This window comes from Nesoenas mayeri (genome assembly GCF_963082525.1).
Source record: "Nesoenas mayeri genome assembly, chromosome: 21".
In the NCBI taxonomy this organism is placed as follows: Eukaryota; Metazoa; Chordata; class Aves; order Columbiformes; family Columbidae; genus Nesoenas; species Nesoenas mayeri.
The window spans coordinates 3,465,483-3,485,000 of NC_137571.1; the positions used below are offsets into that span (position 1 = coordinate 3,465,483).

Below are 19,518 nucleotides of genomic sequence, written 5' to 3' on the forward strand. Positions count from 1 at the left end.
TAAAGGAAATAAAAAGCACAACCAAAATCCTGCTAAGCAACCTGCTTGTCAAAATAAATGTACCGAGTTTGCTTGGCTTTGGTTGAGTTAAATGAGCCGAATGACCCAGCACAGCGATCAAACGCCACCCGCTCGGGTTCTGCTGAGTTCTGTCATCCCCAAAGCCCAAAAGTCACTGGGAGTCGGGATGACAAACTCTTTCTATTAAATCCCAGCAGCTCCCAGCTGGGTTTCAACACTGCGAACTGGCTTCTGTCAGGGAGCTCAGCTGGGAAACGCTGTTTGCTGGGGGTTTTGTGGGTCTGTGAAGGAACTGAGGGTGGTGCTGCCTGCGCATCGTGCTGCAAACAGCAGCTGCGGAGGATCAGCCCAATTCATGACACCCAGCGGGGGCGTTTTCTCTCTGGGGTGCAGCTAACACCACTAAAAATAAAATCAAACACCAAAGCCTCTCTATCCCCAGGCTTCCTTGTTCCCAAGCCACGCTGTCAGCACAGGCACCCGATAATCTGTCCCCATTTATTGCAGGACCGGGCGCATTTTCCCCTCAAGGCCTGGCAGGCAACAAGACACTAATGTGACTGTTTGATGGTTTTTATATGGCCTAAGGATTGGGGGATGATGGGAGCCCAGCAAAGGGCTCATGGGAGCAGGGGCAGTGCCGCACGTGGGACAGGGACTCGCCGGGAGCACCAGATGTGGGGCCCTGAGTGAGTCCATCACGTTATCCTGCAGAGCCACAGAATCCCAGAGTGTCAGGGGTTGAAGGGCCCTGGAAAACTCATCCAGTGCAATCCCCCCATGGAGCAGGAACACCCAGATGAGGTTACACAGGAAGGTGTCCAGGCGGGTTGGAATGTCTGCACAGAAGGAGACTCCACAACCCTCTGGGCAGCCTGGGCCAGGCTCTGCCACCCTCACCCCAACAAGTTTCTTCTCATCTTGAAGTGGAGCCTCCTGTGTTCCAGTTTGCACCCATTGCCCCTTGTCCTGTCCCTGGTTGTCACCAGCAGAGCCTGGCTCCATCCTCCTGACACTGCCCCTTTCCATATTGATCCCCAGCAATGAGGTGGATGCCGCCTTTGTGCTCAGCATTAAACCACAGCTGCGCATGTTGGGATCAACGTCCATCACCTGCGAGAGGGGACACGAAACAGGAACGAGCAGGAACCACCGGCACAGCCACGGGGGCCACAGCACCAGCTCCCAACAGCGGTGCAGAATCAGAGCATCAATCCCAGAACATCAGGGACTGGAAGGGACCTGGAAAGCTCACCCAGTGCAATCCCCCCATGGAGCAGGAACACCCAGATGAGGTTACACAGGAAGGTGTCCAGGCGGGTTGGAATGTCTGTAGACATGGGCACAACGCCCATGGAGACAGAGCTCACTGGTGCGTTCAGGTAATAAACCCGGCGTGTGGGAGGCGCTTACGGGAAATGGAGAAGGACGTTGTCCAGCAGATGCTCGAGGGCTCAGGTTGCTCTTTCCAGCTGGGCCACAGGGCAGGGGGGACGATGCTCTGACCCCAGCGTGGGAAGCTCCAAATCCCTCTGTTTTACTCAAAGAAAACACGGAAAACGGTTCTCTTGGGAAAGCGACTCTGAGGGGGGGGAAGAATTGTTCAATCCCTCCGCAAAAGCTTTGTGTTAAACCCAGGGGCAGGGCTGCAGCTTGAGTAAATTGTTGTGGCTACGCCGAAATAAAGGAGTTTTGGCTGCCGACGTCAGCCCAGGGATGGCCCCGGGGAGAAGGGTCAGCTCATGATCACAAATGCACGTGCATCACTTCATCACTTATCTGCCCGGCCAGATCTTCCGCTGGTTTTTCTCCCCCTTGGCCTGTGTTGATGCCGCTCTGGGTGTCCAGGAGCACCAATCTTGGCTTGTGTTGCAGGAGACGCGAATGTCCCCAGTGGGCTGCGCTGTGCCCGTGCTCATGGAGGGGATTTGCCTGGGGGGCTGAGCCTTCTTGTAATTCCCCATTCAGCTTTTAAAAATCTTTGTCTATGCGCTACAAGCAGCTGCAAAACATTTCAATCGCCTTTGTGAACAACCCCCCACGCTGCCCCTGTCCGGGGGCGGAAGCTCCCGTTACACATGGACGGTGTCTCCAGCAGGGTTTTAATTCAGCGAGTGGATTTCAGTACCGATGTGACTACCTCTGCGATGATATTTTGTTAATGAGATGGAAACGGTTTGGCTCCCTTCCAGCTTGTGAAGGTCCCTGCGAGCCGGCGCGCACCGGGGATGAGAAGGGAGAATTACACTAAGTGTGTGACTGGCAAAACAAAACCGAGCTCTTTCTTATTTATCTATTTTTAATCTCTTACAAGCATGAGAGTGGATCCTTCTATTATTCATGCGGGAGGACACAGGGAGCTGTTCTCGCAGCTTTGACTCTTCTTTCAGCTTCAACTCTCCTTTCCAGACGAGGAAAGGGGACACCGCGCTGTCCGGGACTGAGAGAACTGGAGGTCGTTGGTGAAAAGGGAGTAATTCGGATGTTTTGTGGGAGAAAATCACCCCACAGGAGACCGGCTCCATGGGCACAGGGCTCACTGTACAAAGCCAGGCAGCTCATGAGATTAATCCTGCCTCAGTTTCCCCATCTGTACAGCGGGTTTCGCATTCCCTGGTGGTGTGGTGAAGATTCATATTGATAACACACTCATGCAATTAACATAATTTCCTGATAACTCTCTTAGCAGCTGAAGAGGTGACTTTGGGGTAAGGCCAAAGAGCAGCACCATGGCAAAATATCACAGCAAACCTTCAACAGCAAAACCACTGGGCTAAAGAGGTGATTATTAACATTGCAAAATGACGTACTCGGTGCTCAGAAATACCAGAATTTCAGCCTGAGCAGGCAGAGCGTGTGCTGCAGATAACGAAGATTTGGGAAATCTTTGCTCTGGTTCTGCCCCGCAGGATTGTTGTTCTCCGCAGGGCAAAAGTGGCTTCACTAGGAACTGCAGCCACTGAGGTTTTAAGCCGTGACTCAGGAGGTTTAAGCTCAGCTCTGGGCCTATGGAGGCTTTGGACATCACTCCCTTGGCTCTGCTGTGCTGCCTCGGGTTGCGAGGTTTAGAGAAGGAGGGGGTTTGTCGCTGTGTTTAGGAGCTGCCAGCACTATATGTGCTGCTGCAATATAAATAAGTTTATCCAAAAGGTTATTTCTAAGTCTGGGTAGAACGGTGAGGTCTTGGCTTCTTGTCCTGACCACATTTCCTTTTCTGTCTCGAGTCCTTTGAAAAAAAAATCTGGCTCCTTCCAGCATGACTCAGATGGGAGGAAATAAAATCCACATTCATTGTGTCACCGCTTGAGTCAGATCAGCATTTACGCCACTGGTCCGGAGCAGGTTGGCTCTGTGATGGGCGTTTGCTTTGTTCCTTGTGATGAACATGATTAACCTTATACAGGGACTTTGCCCAAAGAACCACCTGGAAAACTCAGCGGGATTGGGATGCAGCATCACCTCATTGACGGGAGCAGAAACCCGCAAAGGACACATGTTTACCCCAGGTTCCAGTATCAGTTGGGGAATGACCTGTTAGAGAGCAGTGTAGGGGAAAGGGACCTGGGGGTCCTGGGACAGCAGGATGAGCATGAGCCAGCACTGGGCCCTTGTGGCCACGAAGGCAAATGGTACTGGAGCAGGAACACCCAGATGAGGTTACACAGGAAGGTGTCCAGGCAGGCTGGAATGTCTGCAGAGAAGGAGACTCCACAACCCCCTGGGCAGCCTGGGCCAGGCTCTGCCACCCTCATCCCAACAAGTTTCTTCTCAAATTTAAGTGGAATCTCCTGTGTTCCAGTTTGAACCCATTGCCCCTTGTCCTGTCACTGGTTGTCACTGAGAAGAGCCTGGCTCCATCCTCCTGACACTCACCCTTTATATATCTGCAAACATTAATGGGGTCACCCCTCAGTGTCCTCTTGTCCAGCTCCAGAGCCCCAGCTCCCTCAGCCTTTCCTCACACGGGAGATGCTCCACTCCCTTCAGCATCTTGGTGGCTGCGCTGGACTCTCTCCAGCAGTTGCCTGTCCTGCTGGAACTGAGGGGCCACAGCTGGACACAAGATTCCAGGTGTGGTCTCCCCAGGGCAGAGCAGAGGGGCAGGAGAACCTCTCTGACCTACTGACCACCCCTTTCTAACCCACCCCAAACAAACTAGGTTTGGTGTTTGAAGAAGCCAGCAGAGCACAAATCCACCTGTGACGTTTAGGCTGCGCCTTGCAGAGCCCACCCTGAGCCCAGCTCCAGCTCTGCTCACATTCATATGTCAGACAACGCGGAGTTGAGCAACCTTGGCCTTTATCGTGTGAAGCTTCAGTCGCAGCTCTGAGCCCAGAGCTCGGCCTCGGTGCTGCGATTCCTCATCCAGGTTCCACCAGCTCACAGCGCACCGGGTGCTTTCCAAATCAGCAGCCGTCTTGAACATTAAGGCAATTCACAAATCAGTTTGAGTGTAAAACTGCGGTGGTGAAAGTCCCTTGGGAAATTTCCAGAGTCACACAAGTGGAAAAATTCAATAATCCAACACCAAGTTTCTATAAACTCCGAACTATTGCACACACACCTGCTATTGTCCCAGCTGTTGACATAACAAATACATCTTTCCTTGTCACAAACTACAGATATTGCCCTGCCAGTGACTCACCGCATCCTTATGCTCACTCCTGTGAGCTCGTTTTCATCTGAACTATACAGTCCAATTAAACTTGAATTTATTATTTTCTGTAGTTAGATATAGTTATTCCAGTAAGTCCTTTATCGAAACTCAGGTATCTTATTTTAGGAAGGCGGCCGTGCTTAACGAGCAAACATAGAGCATTACCAGATTCAGAATAAAAAGAGCACACAGGGATCATGCACCTGAGGTTCTGCTGCACGGGGCATCCTACAGTTACAACTACAAATAAAAGGATTGAGCAGCAGAGGGAAGAGGTTAAGCAAGAAGATGGAGAGGTAAACAGATGGGACACGTTTGGTTTTGGATGATGGGGTCTCACAGAGGACCAGGAGAGGAATTCAGTGATGCTGCAGGGCGCAGACACAAATGCCAAGGGTTACCGTCCCGGCAGGGCCAATTTGTGCTAAAAAACACCTCTACAACAGGCCCTAGAGCGGGAAGAACAGTGGAATTGCTCATGAAAAACAAGAGGCTTGCAAGCGCTAAACTGGGGTTTAAATGCAATGTTGGTATATGAATGAATGGCCACGTGGGAAGGAATTAAAATACTAAACTAAATACAACTTAAAGAAGTTCTGTTTTCTTGAAAAGCACATTTAATTGCTTTTTTTCAGCTTAAACCATTCTTTATGGATAGATGTCAATGAGCAGGGAGCTCCTAATAGACTCCAAAGGAGGGGAAAAGGTGGGGGAACACGTGTCAGCCTGGGGAAGGTCTGTCCGTCCGTCCTTTGGGACTGTCCAGGATCACCGTCCTGGAGGCAGGAGATGAAAAATCACTCTGAGGGAAGATAAGCGGCCAGTGACTCGGGTACTGAATATATTTAAAGAACTTCTAGCAGATTAAAAGGCATAGAGAGGTCACAAACCCAGATGAAAGGCAGGTTCAGGTGATAAAGAACGAGGCGTTAACCCCTTGTGAAGACTGTACATGTATGGTCTTACAAGACTGAATTTCAGAACCATTTGTGCTGCCAAGGAACACCCCAGAAAAAGAGAAAAGAACAAGGCGATGACATTAGCACAATATGGTGTCAGGTTCCGCAGTTTCCTAAGTATCAAATTCACTCAGATGTACTTTTAAAAATGTGTTAGTCCAGAAAATCCTTGGAATTTATTATACACATTTAATAACAGATGATCCTTGACATTCAAGTGTTGTTGAACTAATTTTACAAGCGCTTGAGGATACAATGTTGACTTACGCCAAGAAGCAAAAGGTTCAGCATATAAGGAAGTGCAGAAGGAAGCTACTTAGACAATATCCCCTTCCATCCAGTATCTTCAGAATACTGGTTTGATTTTAAAACCTTACACCATGTCAAGTAAAAAGACTAATCAAATATCGACACTTAATCGTGCACATCACATCTACCTCAGCTGCAGGACACAAAAAGAATTTCAAACCCACGTTCTATCCCTCCTTCCAGAGGACCCTCAGACTTCAGAACTGACTTGATTTCAGAACCAGAGCTTGAATTTCAAATTCAACAGGAGCAATCCAGCAAGTTTCTAATCTGATTATGCAAAAGATAGCGAGCCGTCAGGATTCTTCAGCTGAGCTTCAACCCAGGCTTCATGGGACTAAAGCCTGGAACTAAAGTCACCACCAACCTGCCACCAATTTCTCTGCAGGACCTCAAAACATTTTACTTGCCATGAGGAGTGATTTTCACCAGCAAATGCTTTGTTAAGCTTTATCCATCCTGACAGAGCGCTGAGCAGGCAAACTGCTTTACTCTTGCTTTGCAAGAACGCCGATCCAGACGCTCAGGAGCATCAGTGAACTACCGAGGGGCTATTTCTGCCACCTCCAGGATGGTTAAAAGCCCCCAATTTTCCGAAGCCAGCATACTGGACCAAATACCTTTTCATATCTGTGTATTCATTAACCCTGTACAAAAAGAAAGCTGATTAGCAAATGTAAATGTCCATATAAAAATAACCAACATCTGTTTAAATTTAGAAATTTATTTTGTTTAATCCACAAGCTTTATATAGCTTTAGTTAAAAAAACAAAAACCAGTGAAAACATGACAATATCCAAAGTTCGGGTTCCTCAGACTTTCAGAGGCCACAGCTCTGAAAGTTGCTCATACCATTCAGAAGAACCGTAACGAGACAAGATCTATGAATGGGGCAACGACATCTCACAAACAAAACTTATGCAACTGAAGGAATTATTTTTCTGGGACTGCTGATGATGGAAACTGCCCTTTAAAAAAAAGAACATAAAAATACAAATGAAATTCCAGTGTTCCAAATCAACATGTTACATCTATATAAACCCACAGTGTCCTGGTAAACAACATGCTTTCATTTATGTACCATCCTAAGTTCCTATTTTTGATTCGCTTTAATGGAGACTACACAGGCAACAGTAGAAAGCAATAAAATATATGGCCTTCCTCGGTAATTCTGCAGTGGTTTTACTTCTGGGCAAGCCTACAAACCACAGAGGTTAGTAGCGTAATGTAAGTGGATAGAAAAGAAGTCAAATGAGACCCCTCACAGGTTCTGCTAAAGGTTTGGTTGGATTTCAAGGAAACTAGGGAACTGAATCATGTTCAAAACCTTCCAAACAAACCCCTACTGCTTCTAAAAAGTCTCACTCTAAATGAAATTCTGTTGACTGCCAATGAAAGAATGTCACTAGTACACTGTGGACACCTTTTGTAATGTAAATCCATGCCCTTTGTACATGGTGAACCTCAACCTAGCAATTATTACAACAAATGTTATATTCTAAAGCTCAAACACATTTAGCAATTTGAAATTGAATTCTGAGTACAAACCAAATAAAATGTACATTATATCAAAGGATTCAGCCTAGGATGGTGGGGACACTTGCGCCTTCCGCATCGACCTCAGGGCCTTCTCTCGCAGGTGTTTTTCTAGGTCATCAAGGTTGTCTTCTGGTTCACTTTCTGTCTCCTGCAAGCAAAGATCGAGTGTTTATTCAGACACTGATGCTAAGCCAGGCTGCGGCCCTCTCAATGGCGCAAACCATCGAGGGAAGCGCTAAAGAGCTGCATTTCTGAAGCAAGACCGCTGTTTAGAACAACAACAGTACCGTGTACATTCATCACCATCTATTTTCCCTCATGGAACAATTCAAAAGTAAAGCACAGGTACCAAATTCCTACCTTTTTAGGTTCTGTCTCTGGTTCCTGCTCTTCCTGTGCCGAGGTGGTATCTGCCGCAGCCACAGCAGCAGCTGCCGCCGCCTTCTCCTTCTTATGTTTTTTGTGTTTCTTGTGCTTTTTATCCTTTTTATGCTTCTTATCCTTCTTTTTCTTCTTCTTCTTTCCACCCCCTTCTTGATCTGAATTCTGTAACAAACAATTCAACAGATAATTACAACTCAGTCCTAAGGCTTCAAAATGTTGTTACAAGCAGCCCACAACCATTCTGGGAAATCTGAATGGACTGAGTAAGGATTTGGTTTTTTCCCATGTGAATAAGCTTAGAGCTTTGCAGCAGCTAAAACTTCATGAAAATAACTCGCCATATAGATCTCAAAATATTGCTTTTATTAGCAAATAAATACCCTGGCAGGTGATGGGCTCTGGGTTGGGCTTTTAGCCTTTTTTGCAGGTGACCAGTTTGCAGAAGGGGAACAGGACCGAGCAGGAGATGGAGGGGCCGGATGCTTTTTTGGTGCCGGCTCAGGTGATCCTGACGCAGAGCGTGATGAAGATACTCGTCTTGCAGATCGTGGGCTTGGTGTGGAAGCCCTTTAAAACACAAGGCCCACAATTAGGGATAAAAGAGACAAAATGAGAATGCAAAAATTAACAAGCCAAATGAACATACGTCCTTATAACTTGGCTAAGCTACCGCTTAAAAATAATTAGTTACTTTGCTGGCATATGTTGCAAAAGGCAAAACAATCTAAAACCACTGTGGATCTGTAATGCAAAAGGATATTGCTACTTAATAGCTTGTTAAACAATACTACTATTGTTGTTCAGGAATGATTGTCCCTTTCTTCTGGTATGACTAATTTATAACCACATTACAGCAATGCTATTTTATCATCCAATGAATAAGACATGACATTCAGCTACATTTTCTTTATGAAAGAATTAGTAAGCCAGCACCTTTTGACTATCTGCTCATAAGAGCATCACGGTAAACTGCTAAAACTCTACATGTTTCTGTTTCCTCTTGGGTGACCACTTCTGAAATGACTCATGAGCTAATGGAGTGTTGGCTCCCTTCTGCAGTTCACTCTAAAATACAAGAAAGTTCTTTTTTCTTTAAATAAACCTAGCAACAAAACTCCTCTCAAACTGCTTTTTCTCTGCTCAGTCCCAGTGCTTTGTTGTGCTATTCAAACACCCCTCAAACTCTACATAAAGCCTCTTTAATAGGCTTCCAATCTAATAAACTTCTAAAAATCAGCGTTAAAATGCAGCCACCAACACTTGAGCAGCCTCAAGATATACGAAAACCATTTTAATGCGTTTCCCCAGCTATTCCCGCTGCGTTAAAACAAACCAGACAAACCAACCCCCTCACAAAACTGATAAGGTGGATTTTTTTTACTTTGTCTTCTTAGGTTCTGGCGTTCTCGACACCCTCCTGATGGGTCTAGTGCTTGGAGATGGAGACTGTCTCCTCTGGGGCGAAGCTGACGCTCCCCGTCGTGGCGGTGGTGGCGCTGGGCTCGCCGAGGTATGAGAAGCTCTAGGCCGTGGTGAAGGTGAATGCCGTTTGTTCTGTGGTGGAGAACGCGTTTCCCGATTGGACCTACTGGGAGGAGATCCCTTCCTGTGCTTGGAAGATACGGAGGGCGAACGCTTCTTAGCAGCTGGCGAGCTTCGTTTCGGCGGCGGGGAATGGGAGACTCTGCGTTTTGATTGTGGGGAAGGCGATGCTCTTCGTTTAGGTGGAGGAGGAGGAGAAGCCGTTCGTCTCTTAGGCGGTGGAGAAGGAGAATATCGCCGCTGGATTGGTGGGGAGTATCTCCGTGGAGAAGGGGAGCGTCTGCGGGGGGGTGGTGATGGAGACCTGCAGAGAAAACAAATGTTCAGGTGCCACATCAGCATGTGAATTAGTTACAAGTGTCTTGCAATTTGCCCAAAAAGGACTCCTCTAGAAATTCTATAAAACTTAATAACCAGAAATTTGCAAAAATCAGCTTAATGGGTGTTACTCTGTATTTGATATAGCAATCAAATGATATCTAGGCCACATGTAATCTCACTAGTAAAACTACGTCCCCCTCCGTAACTGTGAATCAAGGAACTGGTTTCCTCAATCATGGCATTTCACAGAATGTCAGGGGTTGAAGGGCCCTGGAAAGCTCATCCAGTGCAATCCCCCCATGGAGCAGGAACACCCAGATGAGGTTACACAGGAAGGTGTCCAGGCGGGTTGGAATGTCTGCACAGAAGGAGACTCCACAACTCCCCTGGGCAGCCTGGGCCAGGCTCTGCCACCCTCACCAGGAACAAGATTCTTCTCATATTCAAGTGGAACCTCCTGTGTTCCAGTTTGAACCCATTACCCCAAGTCCTATCACTGGTTGTCACTGAGAAGAGCCTGGCTCCATCCTCCTGACACTCCCCCTTTAGATATCTGCAAACATTAATGAGGTCACCCCTCAGTGTCCTCTTGTCCAGCTCCAGAGCCCCAGCTCCCTCAGCCTTTCCTCACACGGGAGATGCTCCACTCCCTTCAGCATCTTGGTGGCTGCACTGGACTCTCTGCAGCAGTTCCCTGTCCTGCTGGAACTGAGGGGCCACAACTGGACACAAGATTCCCGGTGTGGTCTCCCCAGGGCAGAGCAGAGGGGCAGGAGAACCTCTCTGACCTACTGACCACCCCCTTCTAACCCACCCCAGGTCCCATTGGCTTCCTGGCCACAAGGGCCCAGTGCTGGCTCATGGTCACCCTGCTGTCCCCAGGACCCCCAGGTCCCTTTCCCCTACGCTGCTCTCTAATAGGTCATTCCCCAACTTAGACTGGAACCTGGGGTTGTTCCTGCCCAGATACAAGACTCTACACTTTCTCTTCTTATATTTCATTGAATTTTTCCCTGCCCAGCTCTCCAGCCTGTCCAGGTCTCTGATGGCAGCACAGCTTCCAGCTACAAGCCCAGCTACAACCCCATCCCAATTCGAGTCTAGTTCTTTTTACACGCCACAGTTGGGAGTCAACAAACCAAACGCAACCACTTCATGACGAAACCTGCAATACTGACCTTCGACGGGGTATGGAAGGCGAGCGGCGCCGCCTGGGAGGGGGGGCAGGCGAAGGAGAGCGGCGCCGCCTGGCTGGGGGGGGCGATGGGCTTCTCCTCCTCCGGCTAAAGACAGAAAGGGATTGCTCAGAAAAGTTGCATCTTAGCCATGAAATTATTTTTGTGTTCTGCTTTCACTGTACAAAATAATGTTCATGCACTTCAAAATGAAATTCTGTCAGAAGATGGAAAAAATATGCTTGTCTTTCTAAAGAGTGTGAGACAATGCTTAATTTTACTGTAATTTTCAAAGCCCACTAGAGCAGTCACAAGGCAATTTCACGTTCTGCTTAACCTGATCTATTTGAATTTTGTAGCAAAAGAGGACGCCCGATTCTCTCCCATTTCCTTCTCCTGAAAGCTCGTTTCTGCCATTTCCCTTGAACTGAATCGAGTGTATAATGTACATGAGTCAGCCCAGCTCACTGATCCACTGGAGACTAATCACCAACACCAGCTCTTTGTCGTCATGCAGAATCGCCATGCCCAGCACAAAGGAGGAACTGGGAAGGCCCAGCTGTGCCAGGCGGAGCAGAACCGCGTCCAGCAGCGGTGGGAACTCCAATGGGATTAAAGTGTGAAACTGTACTCTTGAAAATGGCTTTTATCTATGGATCTAAAATCCAAAGTCACTTATTTCTTGAAATGCAGAGAAAAATCAGAGCTGGAACTAAAACTGCAGCTACCTGGATTAAAGTTATTCACTAAATGAGCTATTTTCTGCTCTGCAAGGCTTACAACGGACTTCTGGGAGGGGAAATTTTAAGCAAACACATACTGAGATTTGAAATCAAATATCCTGGCTGCTGTTCTCCAAGACAATGAGTTACACCTTTTACAGAGCAGAGTTTGCTCTTTTTTCTCTCTCTGCACTGAAATGGTCCCAGATCCAACACATCAGGGAATGCATCGGTCTGAATCTCTTTCAATTTACTACTTCAAGCCTGCAAAGTCCCAAGAATGGAAGTACTTGCCCATGACAAAATAAATGAGCGCGTGTCTAAATGACTTTCTATATGTAAATCCTATTTAACAGATCAATTTCTAACCAACCTTTTCATCACTGGCGATTGCCACCTCTTTTCCATCTGCATCCTGATAGCAGTGGAAGAAAAACAAAACAAGACAAATCTATCTGCCGTTTGTTTGAGGCAAAAAATAATTCTGTTGTGTATGGCAGATAAGCAACATTAACTAAAGAGTTAAAAAAAAAAGACATCAGTTATGTTGAGTTTAAGAAGAAATTACCGAGGGGAGGATTCCTTCTGTCGTTTTCGTGGAGACGGTGATGGGCTCCGTGAATGTGAATGGCGCCGGCGTCTCCCAACCTCCCCGTTCTTCACGTTAGATCTTTTAGGTCTTTCCTCTTCAGATGATGATGAAGAACCAGAATCTACAAACGTAGAAGAATCACTCTCTGGAAAATGATTCTCCTGACACTGCTAACGCAGTTACTGACAGCTTAAACTGCCCTACTAACCTCGCCCACTTAACAAGAAACCTCGATTTAAGAGCAGTTTGATTAAAAACGGCAGTCGAAGTCAAGTGAAGCAATAAATAAATCCACTGGAGCTGGATAAGAATATTGGCAGCAACCAACTGTCCACATATAATTTGACCAGCCCGGTGATTTAAAAAGTTAATGTTTGTGTGAGAACTGCAGTTCAGTGGACAAAAACCTACATCAGGTTCAGATTAATTTACTGATCTCAAGCATACAAGAGTCCAAAATATTAGGAAATAACCTCATGCAACAACAGATTAAGTAATCCATAGCAAACAATATTTGTGTGTGATGATAAGAGTTTTAAAGTGCCAATTTTAAAGATGTACACCAATTAACAAGAGATATACTGGAACCTTTAAAATTAATTATTACTCATGAAGAAGAAAGTGTAAAGCCATTTCATTACCAGTGGTAAATCTAGAACCAAATTTACAATGGCACTGCAGTGCACATCATTTTCATCAGAATTTATGTTTAACTACTTTGTGCAAAAGTAAAGTGCAATCCAGTTTTAGGAAATTTATGTCACCCGTACCAGATGAAGACTGTTGATTTTGCCTTCGGTACTGACGCCTCTGTTGAACAGAGTCTGCTGCAGCCATTTTACCTCCTTTGTCTTCTTCTGAAAAGGTATGTACACAAATAGAATATTTAAACTGAAGACACACATTTGTCTTATTCAGGCAGAAGCAAATAGTACTACTGTAGAACATGCCTTTTTTCGCCCCCAAATCTTAAGAAAACATTGAGGCTGGAATACAAATACACTCTGGCTGAGCTCTTCCCAAGAAAGCCTGGATGAAATACTTGAGGCAGTATAAGTGATCATCTGTATACTTCTGAAAACTCTTGCTTTCAGTGCCAGCCTATCCAGAGGGCTCAGCACTTTACCACTGCCTTTTATTGCCATGCATATTTGACTAAAAACCGCACCCAAAACCAGCGTCGAAAAGCGAGAGCCATACCTGATTCAGACAGTTCTGCTTTCCTGGTTTTGGGTGCTGGAGAAGGAGATTCTCTTTTTTCAGTACTCTTATGTTTGGGTGCTAAAAGACAAAGTCAAATAACCCAATTACAATTTGTTACATCCTCGCACGCTTTCTGCCCATCCAAGCTGTACAGGCCGTCTTTGAGAAAACAAAAGCACAATAGGATAAAGGTGCTGCAATACAATTTTTTCTGTGATTACCTGATGTTCTGCTAGGCGAAACAGAGCCACGGCTTTTTCTTGCACGATTCGACTGCTGAGGCGTTGGAGACCTGCGTGGTTTTGGAGGTGGACTTGCTGGTGGGGACGGCCTGTGTCTCCGCCGGGGTGGGCTGGCCGAAGGAGAGAGCCTGCGTGTTTTTCGGGGAGGACTGGATACAGTTCTTTTAGGTGCTTTCTTTGGTGGTGACCGGGAACGTGAGGAGGAGGAGGAAGAGCTACTGCCGGATAAGGATGCTGATGACCGTCTTCTCCTGGAAATCAAATATAACATTAAGTTCTAACCGGCCAGCTTAAGAAATTTTTGAGCGTGAATATCGAATTGCATTTCTTTGCAAGCACAAATAAAGAGCCACATATAACTGCACTTCCAAAACATGGTGAACAGCCTTCAACACTTGGTTTGTAGAAAAGGAGGATAACAACCCATCTTTCACAGTTAAACTACACAGTGAGCAAAAAGTTGTTAGTGTTACCTTTGCTTTCTTCCTGTCCATCTACAGACTACAACTCAGCTTTTCTCCTGGGAGAAATTAGTTTTGTTTGGGCTCTTTAACTTTTGGTTTGTTAAAAGAATTCTCCATGTTAGCACATGTGATTGAATGATCTTCAGAACAGACCTGTTCAAGTTTAGTGTGCAAGGACGCTAAGTTGTTTTTATACCAAGAGGTAAAAATTTCAGACAACTTCACAATTCAGAGTCAATCTAACTATCCTTATGTTTTAGTCTTTCATCTTTACTTGGTAATTTTAACAAGGTAGGGCCTCTAGAATTCTGCGGCAAAATTTGTGGCAATTTCTGTTGCAATCGTGTACCTGCAGAATCCACCTTTGGCTGCAGAATTCCTGAGAACCTGGAAAAAAGAAACCCTACCTTGAGTGAGATAAACATTTGCTGAAAGGGAGCTCTTGCACATCTTGTAACACACATGTTTGGTACTTTTCACAGTTCTCGCAGTAACTGTGTGAAATGAACAGCTTTACAAACTCAGAAAAAAAGAGACATCACCTTGTCATCAAAAGGAAGAACTGTTCCTTCCTAAAAAAGAATAACTACTGTACACAGGAAGTACACAGGAAACACCACTTTAACTCTCTTCCTATGAAAAGGATAAGAACCTATTCTCTTCCTATGAAGACAAATGTCTATTTTGGCATTGCCAGAAGTACCTATTTTCTTTGCAAGGCAACTCGGAGCTTTTTTACTAGAACAACTGCTTATGGTGTCAAAATGTTAACCTCCAACACCAGAGAGCAGACCTTGGAGATTATTTTTTAAGAACACAAAAAAGAAACACACTTCAAGTCAAAATTTAATTTTTATTTTAATTTTATGTGATGGAAATGTAAGTCATAATTTAAAAACTGCCAACAAGTAAAACCCAGTTACTTGTTCTAATTTTTTACCCAGGCTGGAATAAAAGGTATTAAAATTTTAACAAAAAAGTCATAAAAGATGTCAGGACACTATGCTTGGAGCCTGTGGCAGAATGCAAACCCGCCCACCCCCTCCTTCATCATGGAAGGAGTAGACACATCTCCCTATCTCTGCTGCTTGAGGCTGACAGCTTCTTTTGTTTGGCCCCAGGGCCCCTGACCAGGGCCGTTAATAGAGAGGAGAAGGGAGCGCCGAGGCGCCAGGGAGCCGCTGGGCACCCGCGGCCAGTGTGGGCATGTTTGGAGGCTTCAGGGGCGCCCACAGCCAGTGTGGGGGTGCAGAGAAGCTTCTGGAATGCCCACAGTCAGATCTGATCAGGCTATAAAAACGGGATTCTCGTCAAGACTCCGCCCCTTGTGCGGATCTCTTGGAGCACGAACGAGATGCTGCCGCTGAGAGCCCCCCCGGGACAGAGACTCTGCCTGCCTTGCCGCCACGGGTGTGAGTAAAATTTACCCTCGCAGGATTGCGAGTGTGCACTTTCCATACTCAATACGAGTACGTGTATCCCTTTAAAATAATCCCACACCATGTTCAGGCAAGTGTGGACTCTTCCCGGACTCAGGGACGGCTCCAATATTGTTTTGGTGAAGCCACGTGCATGCGCACTGTGGACCTCCTGTTCTATTAGTTTCTGTCCCTTAATAATTTTCCTCAACTGATATCCAAACCTGCATTCAAGTCACTTTTGGAGTGCTAAAACCCTGTTTCTCACCGGTTTAATACAAGTTGGTTTGGACCCTGTTGTCCCTTAAACTAACCTCGGGGTGCCTCCGTGACAGAGCTATTGAAAGCCACTTGAAGAAGTTAGTTCTGAAATTGCCATTTTTCAAAAAGGCAGAATTCTCATCATTATCTCAACTCAAAAGAAATCATTTCACAACTACTGTGTTCCTCCACAACATATGTATGAAATATGACGCTGCAGTTTTTATATCATGCAGATCATACACCCAACAGTGCTGAGATAAGGTGAACAAGGTAAATTTGTAACACTCATTCCTCCCCAACTCATGATACCTAAAACTTTGAAAGTTTGACATTTTCAGTGGTCTCAAAAAATGGGATCTTACCGCCTCACAGGGGATCTGCTTCTTCTGTGTCTGGGAGGGGGAGGCATTCGCCTTGGCGGGCTCCTCCTCCGTGGGGATGGTCGTCGTCTCGGGCTCGGTCGCCTTCTAGGGGAGTAAGACCTGTCACAATCAAAAATTCAAATGAAAAGCAACTATCTAACTTTCAGAGTTGAGGAGATTTATCCTCAGGGCACTGAGCGTAAAGTTGCTTTTCTCCAAGTGCATGACATTAAAATAGCTGTTAGAATATGATGCAAAGTGGCTCATTTAGACACAATTGGTCCTTTAAAGTTTACTACCAACTCTCTACTAAGAAGAAAAAATAATTTAAAAAAAAAGGAAAAAAGTAATTTACAACATATTCAGTATCAAACCTACCTCCTAACAGAAGGCTACACAATTCCCATTATCTGACAAGTGCGACACTCAGCATTAAATAGCCCATTCTTATCCAGTCAGTGTTAGTTGCTGTGAGCACCTTCTCATGAACTGACAGCAAGAAAACAACTCCCCAACACATTTACCTACTGAATGCATCCCTCTCATTTGGCCTGAAACATCCCATAGCTCAACATCTCTTAAAAACATCGCTATTTGAACCAAGAACATTACATTAAGTGGCACCTTTAGAAGAAAATATTCACTTCTCAACCTTCGCAACCAGGATAAACTGAAGTCCCACCTTGACCGTGATCTATGACGTCTTCTTGGTCGAGAGTGAGATGGAGAACGTGATCGAGATCTTGACCTTGACTTGGACCGAGATGGGGATCTTTGACGAGTCTTCTCTTTTTCCTTCTCTCTCTCCTTCTTTGAATTACGTTCTGGTGAAGTTTCCTTAGTCTCTGGTACAGGAGGTTCCGGTTTAGGAGGTTTTGGGATATCGCTGTTAAAAACAAAACCTTCATTTAATAAGTGCATACAAACCACAGCCCAGAAGTAACATTTGAGAATCTGTCAAGATATTCCCTGACAATGAACATTCTCCTGCCCATCATCTGACAACATGTTAAACATCCTGCTCCAAAACTATGAAAAGAATCAAAACACTGTACTATGACTCAAAGAGAAGCAAAAGTGATATACAGGCTATGTGTCAACTGGCTAGAAAACAAGATGACATTGTCAGAAATGGAAGAGATAAGCAAGATAATGAAAGCACAGGGGCAGCTAAGCACTATGCCTTTAGAACCCTACACAGGACAAAAGAAATCATACTGAAAACTATCAAATAGATTATTTCACCATTGTGGGGGCACAGGGAGAAGCAGACATTCACAGAATCACAGAATGTTAGGGATTGGAAGGGACCTCGAAACATCATCCAGTCTAATACCCCCGCCAGAGCATTTACTTGTTTGAAGTCGCCTCTGGAACAACAGTCTCCTTTGGTTTCACAGAGGGTTCCGGCTCAGGAGTCGCCTCTTTCTTTTCTGGCGCAGGGGTAGCACTGCGGCTCTTGGTTCTGTGATGAGGTGAGCGAGAATGGCTGCGTTTCCGCTCTCTTCTGACAGGTGACAACCTCCTTCGAGGGGAAGGAGACCTTGACTTGCGTCTAGGAAAAAGAAGTGCCATTTAATAGCATAACATAATGAAACAATGGATAGGATAATAAAACCTGTGACATTCAGCAGCTAAAAGCTCTTCTAATTCAGGCACTCTTAGTATTGTCTACAGTAGTTAAAACACACATAGGAACACTTTATATTTTGTCCTAGAAATTGAAAGCCAAATTAAGATGTCAAACAAACAGAACCCCAAAAAACAAACCCCCAAGAACAAAAAGAAGAAAGCCTGGAACAAATAAAACATTAAAACCATTTCCTAGCAAAAACAATACCTATGACAAAGCTGCTCTAGTTTACTTGCAGTTACAGTTCAGTAGCCAGCCTGCTAAAATAGCTAAAGGGAGTATTTGACAGAATCCCAGAATGTCAGGGATTGGGAGGGACCTGGAAAGCTCATCCAGTGCAATCTCCCCATGGAGCAGGAACACCCAGATGAGGTTACACAGGAAGGTGTCCAGGCAGGTTTGAATGTTGTCCACCAGGACCCCCCAGGTCCCTTTCCCCTACACTGCTCTCTAATAGGTCATTCCCCAGCTTATACTGGAACCTGGGGTTGTTCCTGCCCAGATTCAAGACTCTACACTTGCCCTTGTTCTACTTCATTCAATTTTTCCCTGCCCAACTCTCCAGCCAGTCCAGGTCTCTGATGGCAGCACAGCTTCCAGTGTCACCACTGCTCCCAGCTTGGTGTCATCAGCAAACTTGATGACAGTCACTCTATTCCCTTGTCCAAATCATTGATGAATATAGTGAATAATACAGGCCCCAGCACTGCCCCCTGAGGCACTGCACTGGATACAGGCCCCAACTGGACTCTGCCCCATTGACCACGACTCTCTGGCTTCTCCCCTTCAGCCAGTTCGCAGTCCACCTCCCTACTCGCTCATCCAGAGCGCAATCCCTCAGTTTAGCTGTGAGGATGCTGTGGGAGACTGTGTCAAATTTCCAAAGTTCAATTAATTCTTCTCTGCCACACAGCCTTCACCCTGTTCCAGATTACTACTGATACACTGTAAATTTTCATTACCTTCTTGGACTCCTGGATCTGTCTCTTTTTTCCCTGTTGTCTTTGTCTTCCTTATCCCTCTTTTCCTTGTCTTCATCTTGTTTCTTCATGGAAGCCAGTTTCTCTTGCTCTATCTATGCAATCAAATATCATCACTTAACTCAGAGGCATCATAAAGACCTTATCAAATATTTATGTTCAATAACAACAAATATACTGCTTGAGGACTAAAATACATTGCCAGACAGAAGAGTTCTGCTTAGCACAAAATGTCTACTGATATACCAATAGTTGTACAGCCACTGATTCTGCCCAGCGCTCACAACTCACCCACAATTCTATTAAAAAAATCCTACCTGTCGCTGTTTTATTTCTTCTTTCTTCAGTTCCAGAAAAGCCGTTGGAATACCAGCAATGTTTTCTTGTGCACTTAAAAGCAGTGGCCACAGTTCTCCCATGAACTCCCTAGCATTTTTCCCATTCAAAAAACCAGTCAGGTTGATTTGCATCATTTTGGAATCTGGATTCTGCAAAGAGATATGACAGGAAGACAAACCGGTTATCTGAAAAAACAACATAGTGTGCATATTAAACTTAAGTTAAAACTACCATGGGGGCTAAAGTACATATACACTCAAGAACTATTTTTTTTAATCTTTCCCTAGTGATTTCTCATCAATTTAAGTTTACTGTACTATTAATTTTTCTTTTGTGTCTTACCATAAATATTCAGAAAGGCCTGTTAATCCTTTGTGGGTTTCATACGTATT

The 19,518-nt window shown here is 45.4% G+C and overlaps 1 protein-coding gene across 17 annotated transcripts in view; it reads right to left on the reverse strand.

Annotated features, from left to right (window-relative positions):
• Positions 1-19,518, reverse strand: part of SRRM1 (serine and arginine repetitive matrix 1) — a 156,610-nt gene that overhangs the window by 131,824 nt on the left and 5,268 nt on the right. For 4 of the 17 annotated variants that reach the window (XM_080357378.1, XM_080357379.1, XM_080357380.1 and 1 more), the window contains 14 exons: positions 19,105-19,518; positions 18,770-18,882; positions 17,529-17,729; positions 16,857-17,060; positions 16,175-16,294; positions 13,646-13,917; positions 13,422-13,502; positions 12,992-13,078; positions 12,198-12,342; positions 10,911-11,015; positions 9,251-9,715; positions 8,250-8,436; positions 7,846-8,031; positions 5,787-7,633 (listed from right to left, as the gene is read on the reverse strand). The exon at positions 19,105-19,518 is cut by the window's right edge. In XM_080357378.1, the coding sequence (XP_080213504.1) occupies positions 7,529-7,633; positions 7,846-8,031; positions 8,250-8,436; positions 9,251-9,715; positions 10,911-11,015; positions 12,198-12,342; positions 12,992-13,078; positions 13,422-13,502; positions 13,646-13,917; positions 16,175-16,294; positions 16,857-17,060; positions 17,529-17,729; positions 18,770-18,882; positions 19,105-19,335 (2,502 nt within the window). In that variant the 5' untranslated portion in view covers positions 19,336-19,518 and the 3' untranslated portion in view covers positions 5,787-7,528. Of the gene's footprint in view, positions 1-5,786; positions 7,634-7,845; positions 8,032-8,249; positions 8,437-9,250; positions 9,716-10,910; positions 11,016-12,002; positions 12,045-12,197; positions 12,343-12,991; positions 13,079-13,421; positions 13,503-13,645; positions 13,918-16,174; positions 16,295-16,856; positions 17,061-17,528; positions 17,730-18,769; positions 18,883-19,104 lie in introns of those variants that run through there. The other 13 variants (XM_080357376.1, XM_080357381.1, XM_080357382.1 and 10 more) reach the window with 11 other exon arrangements.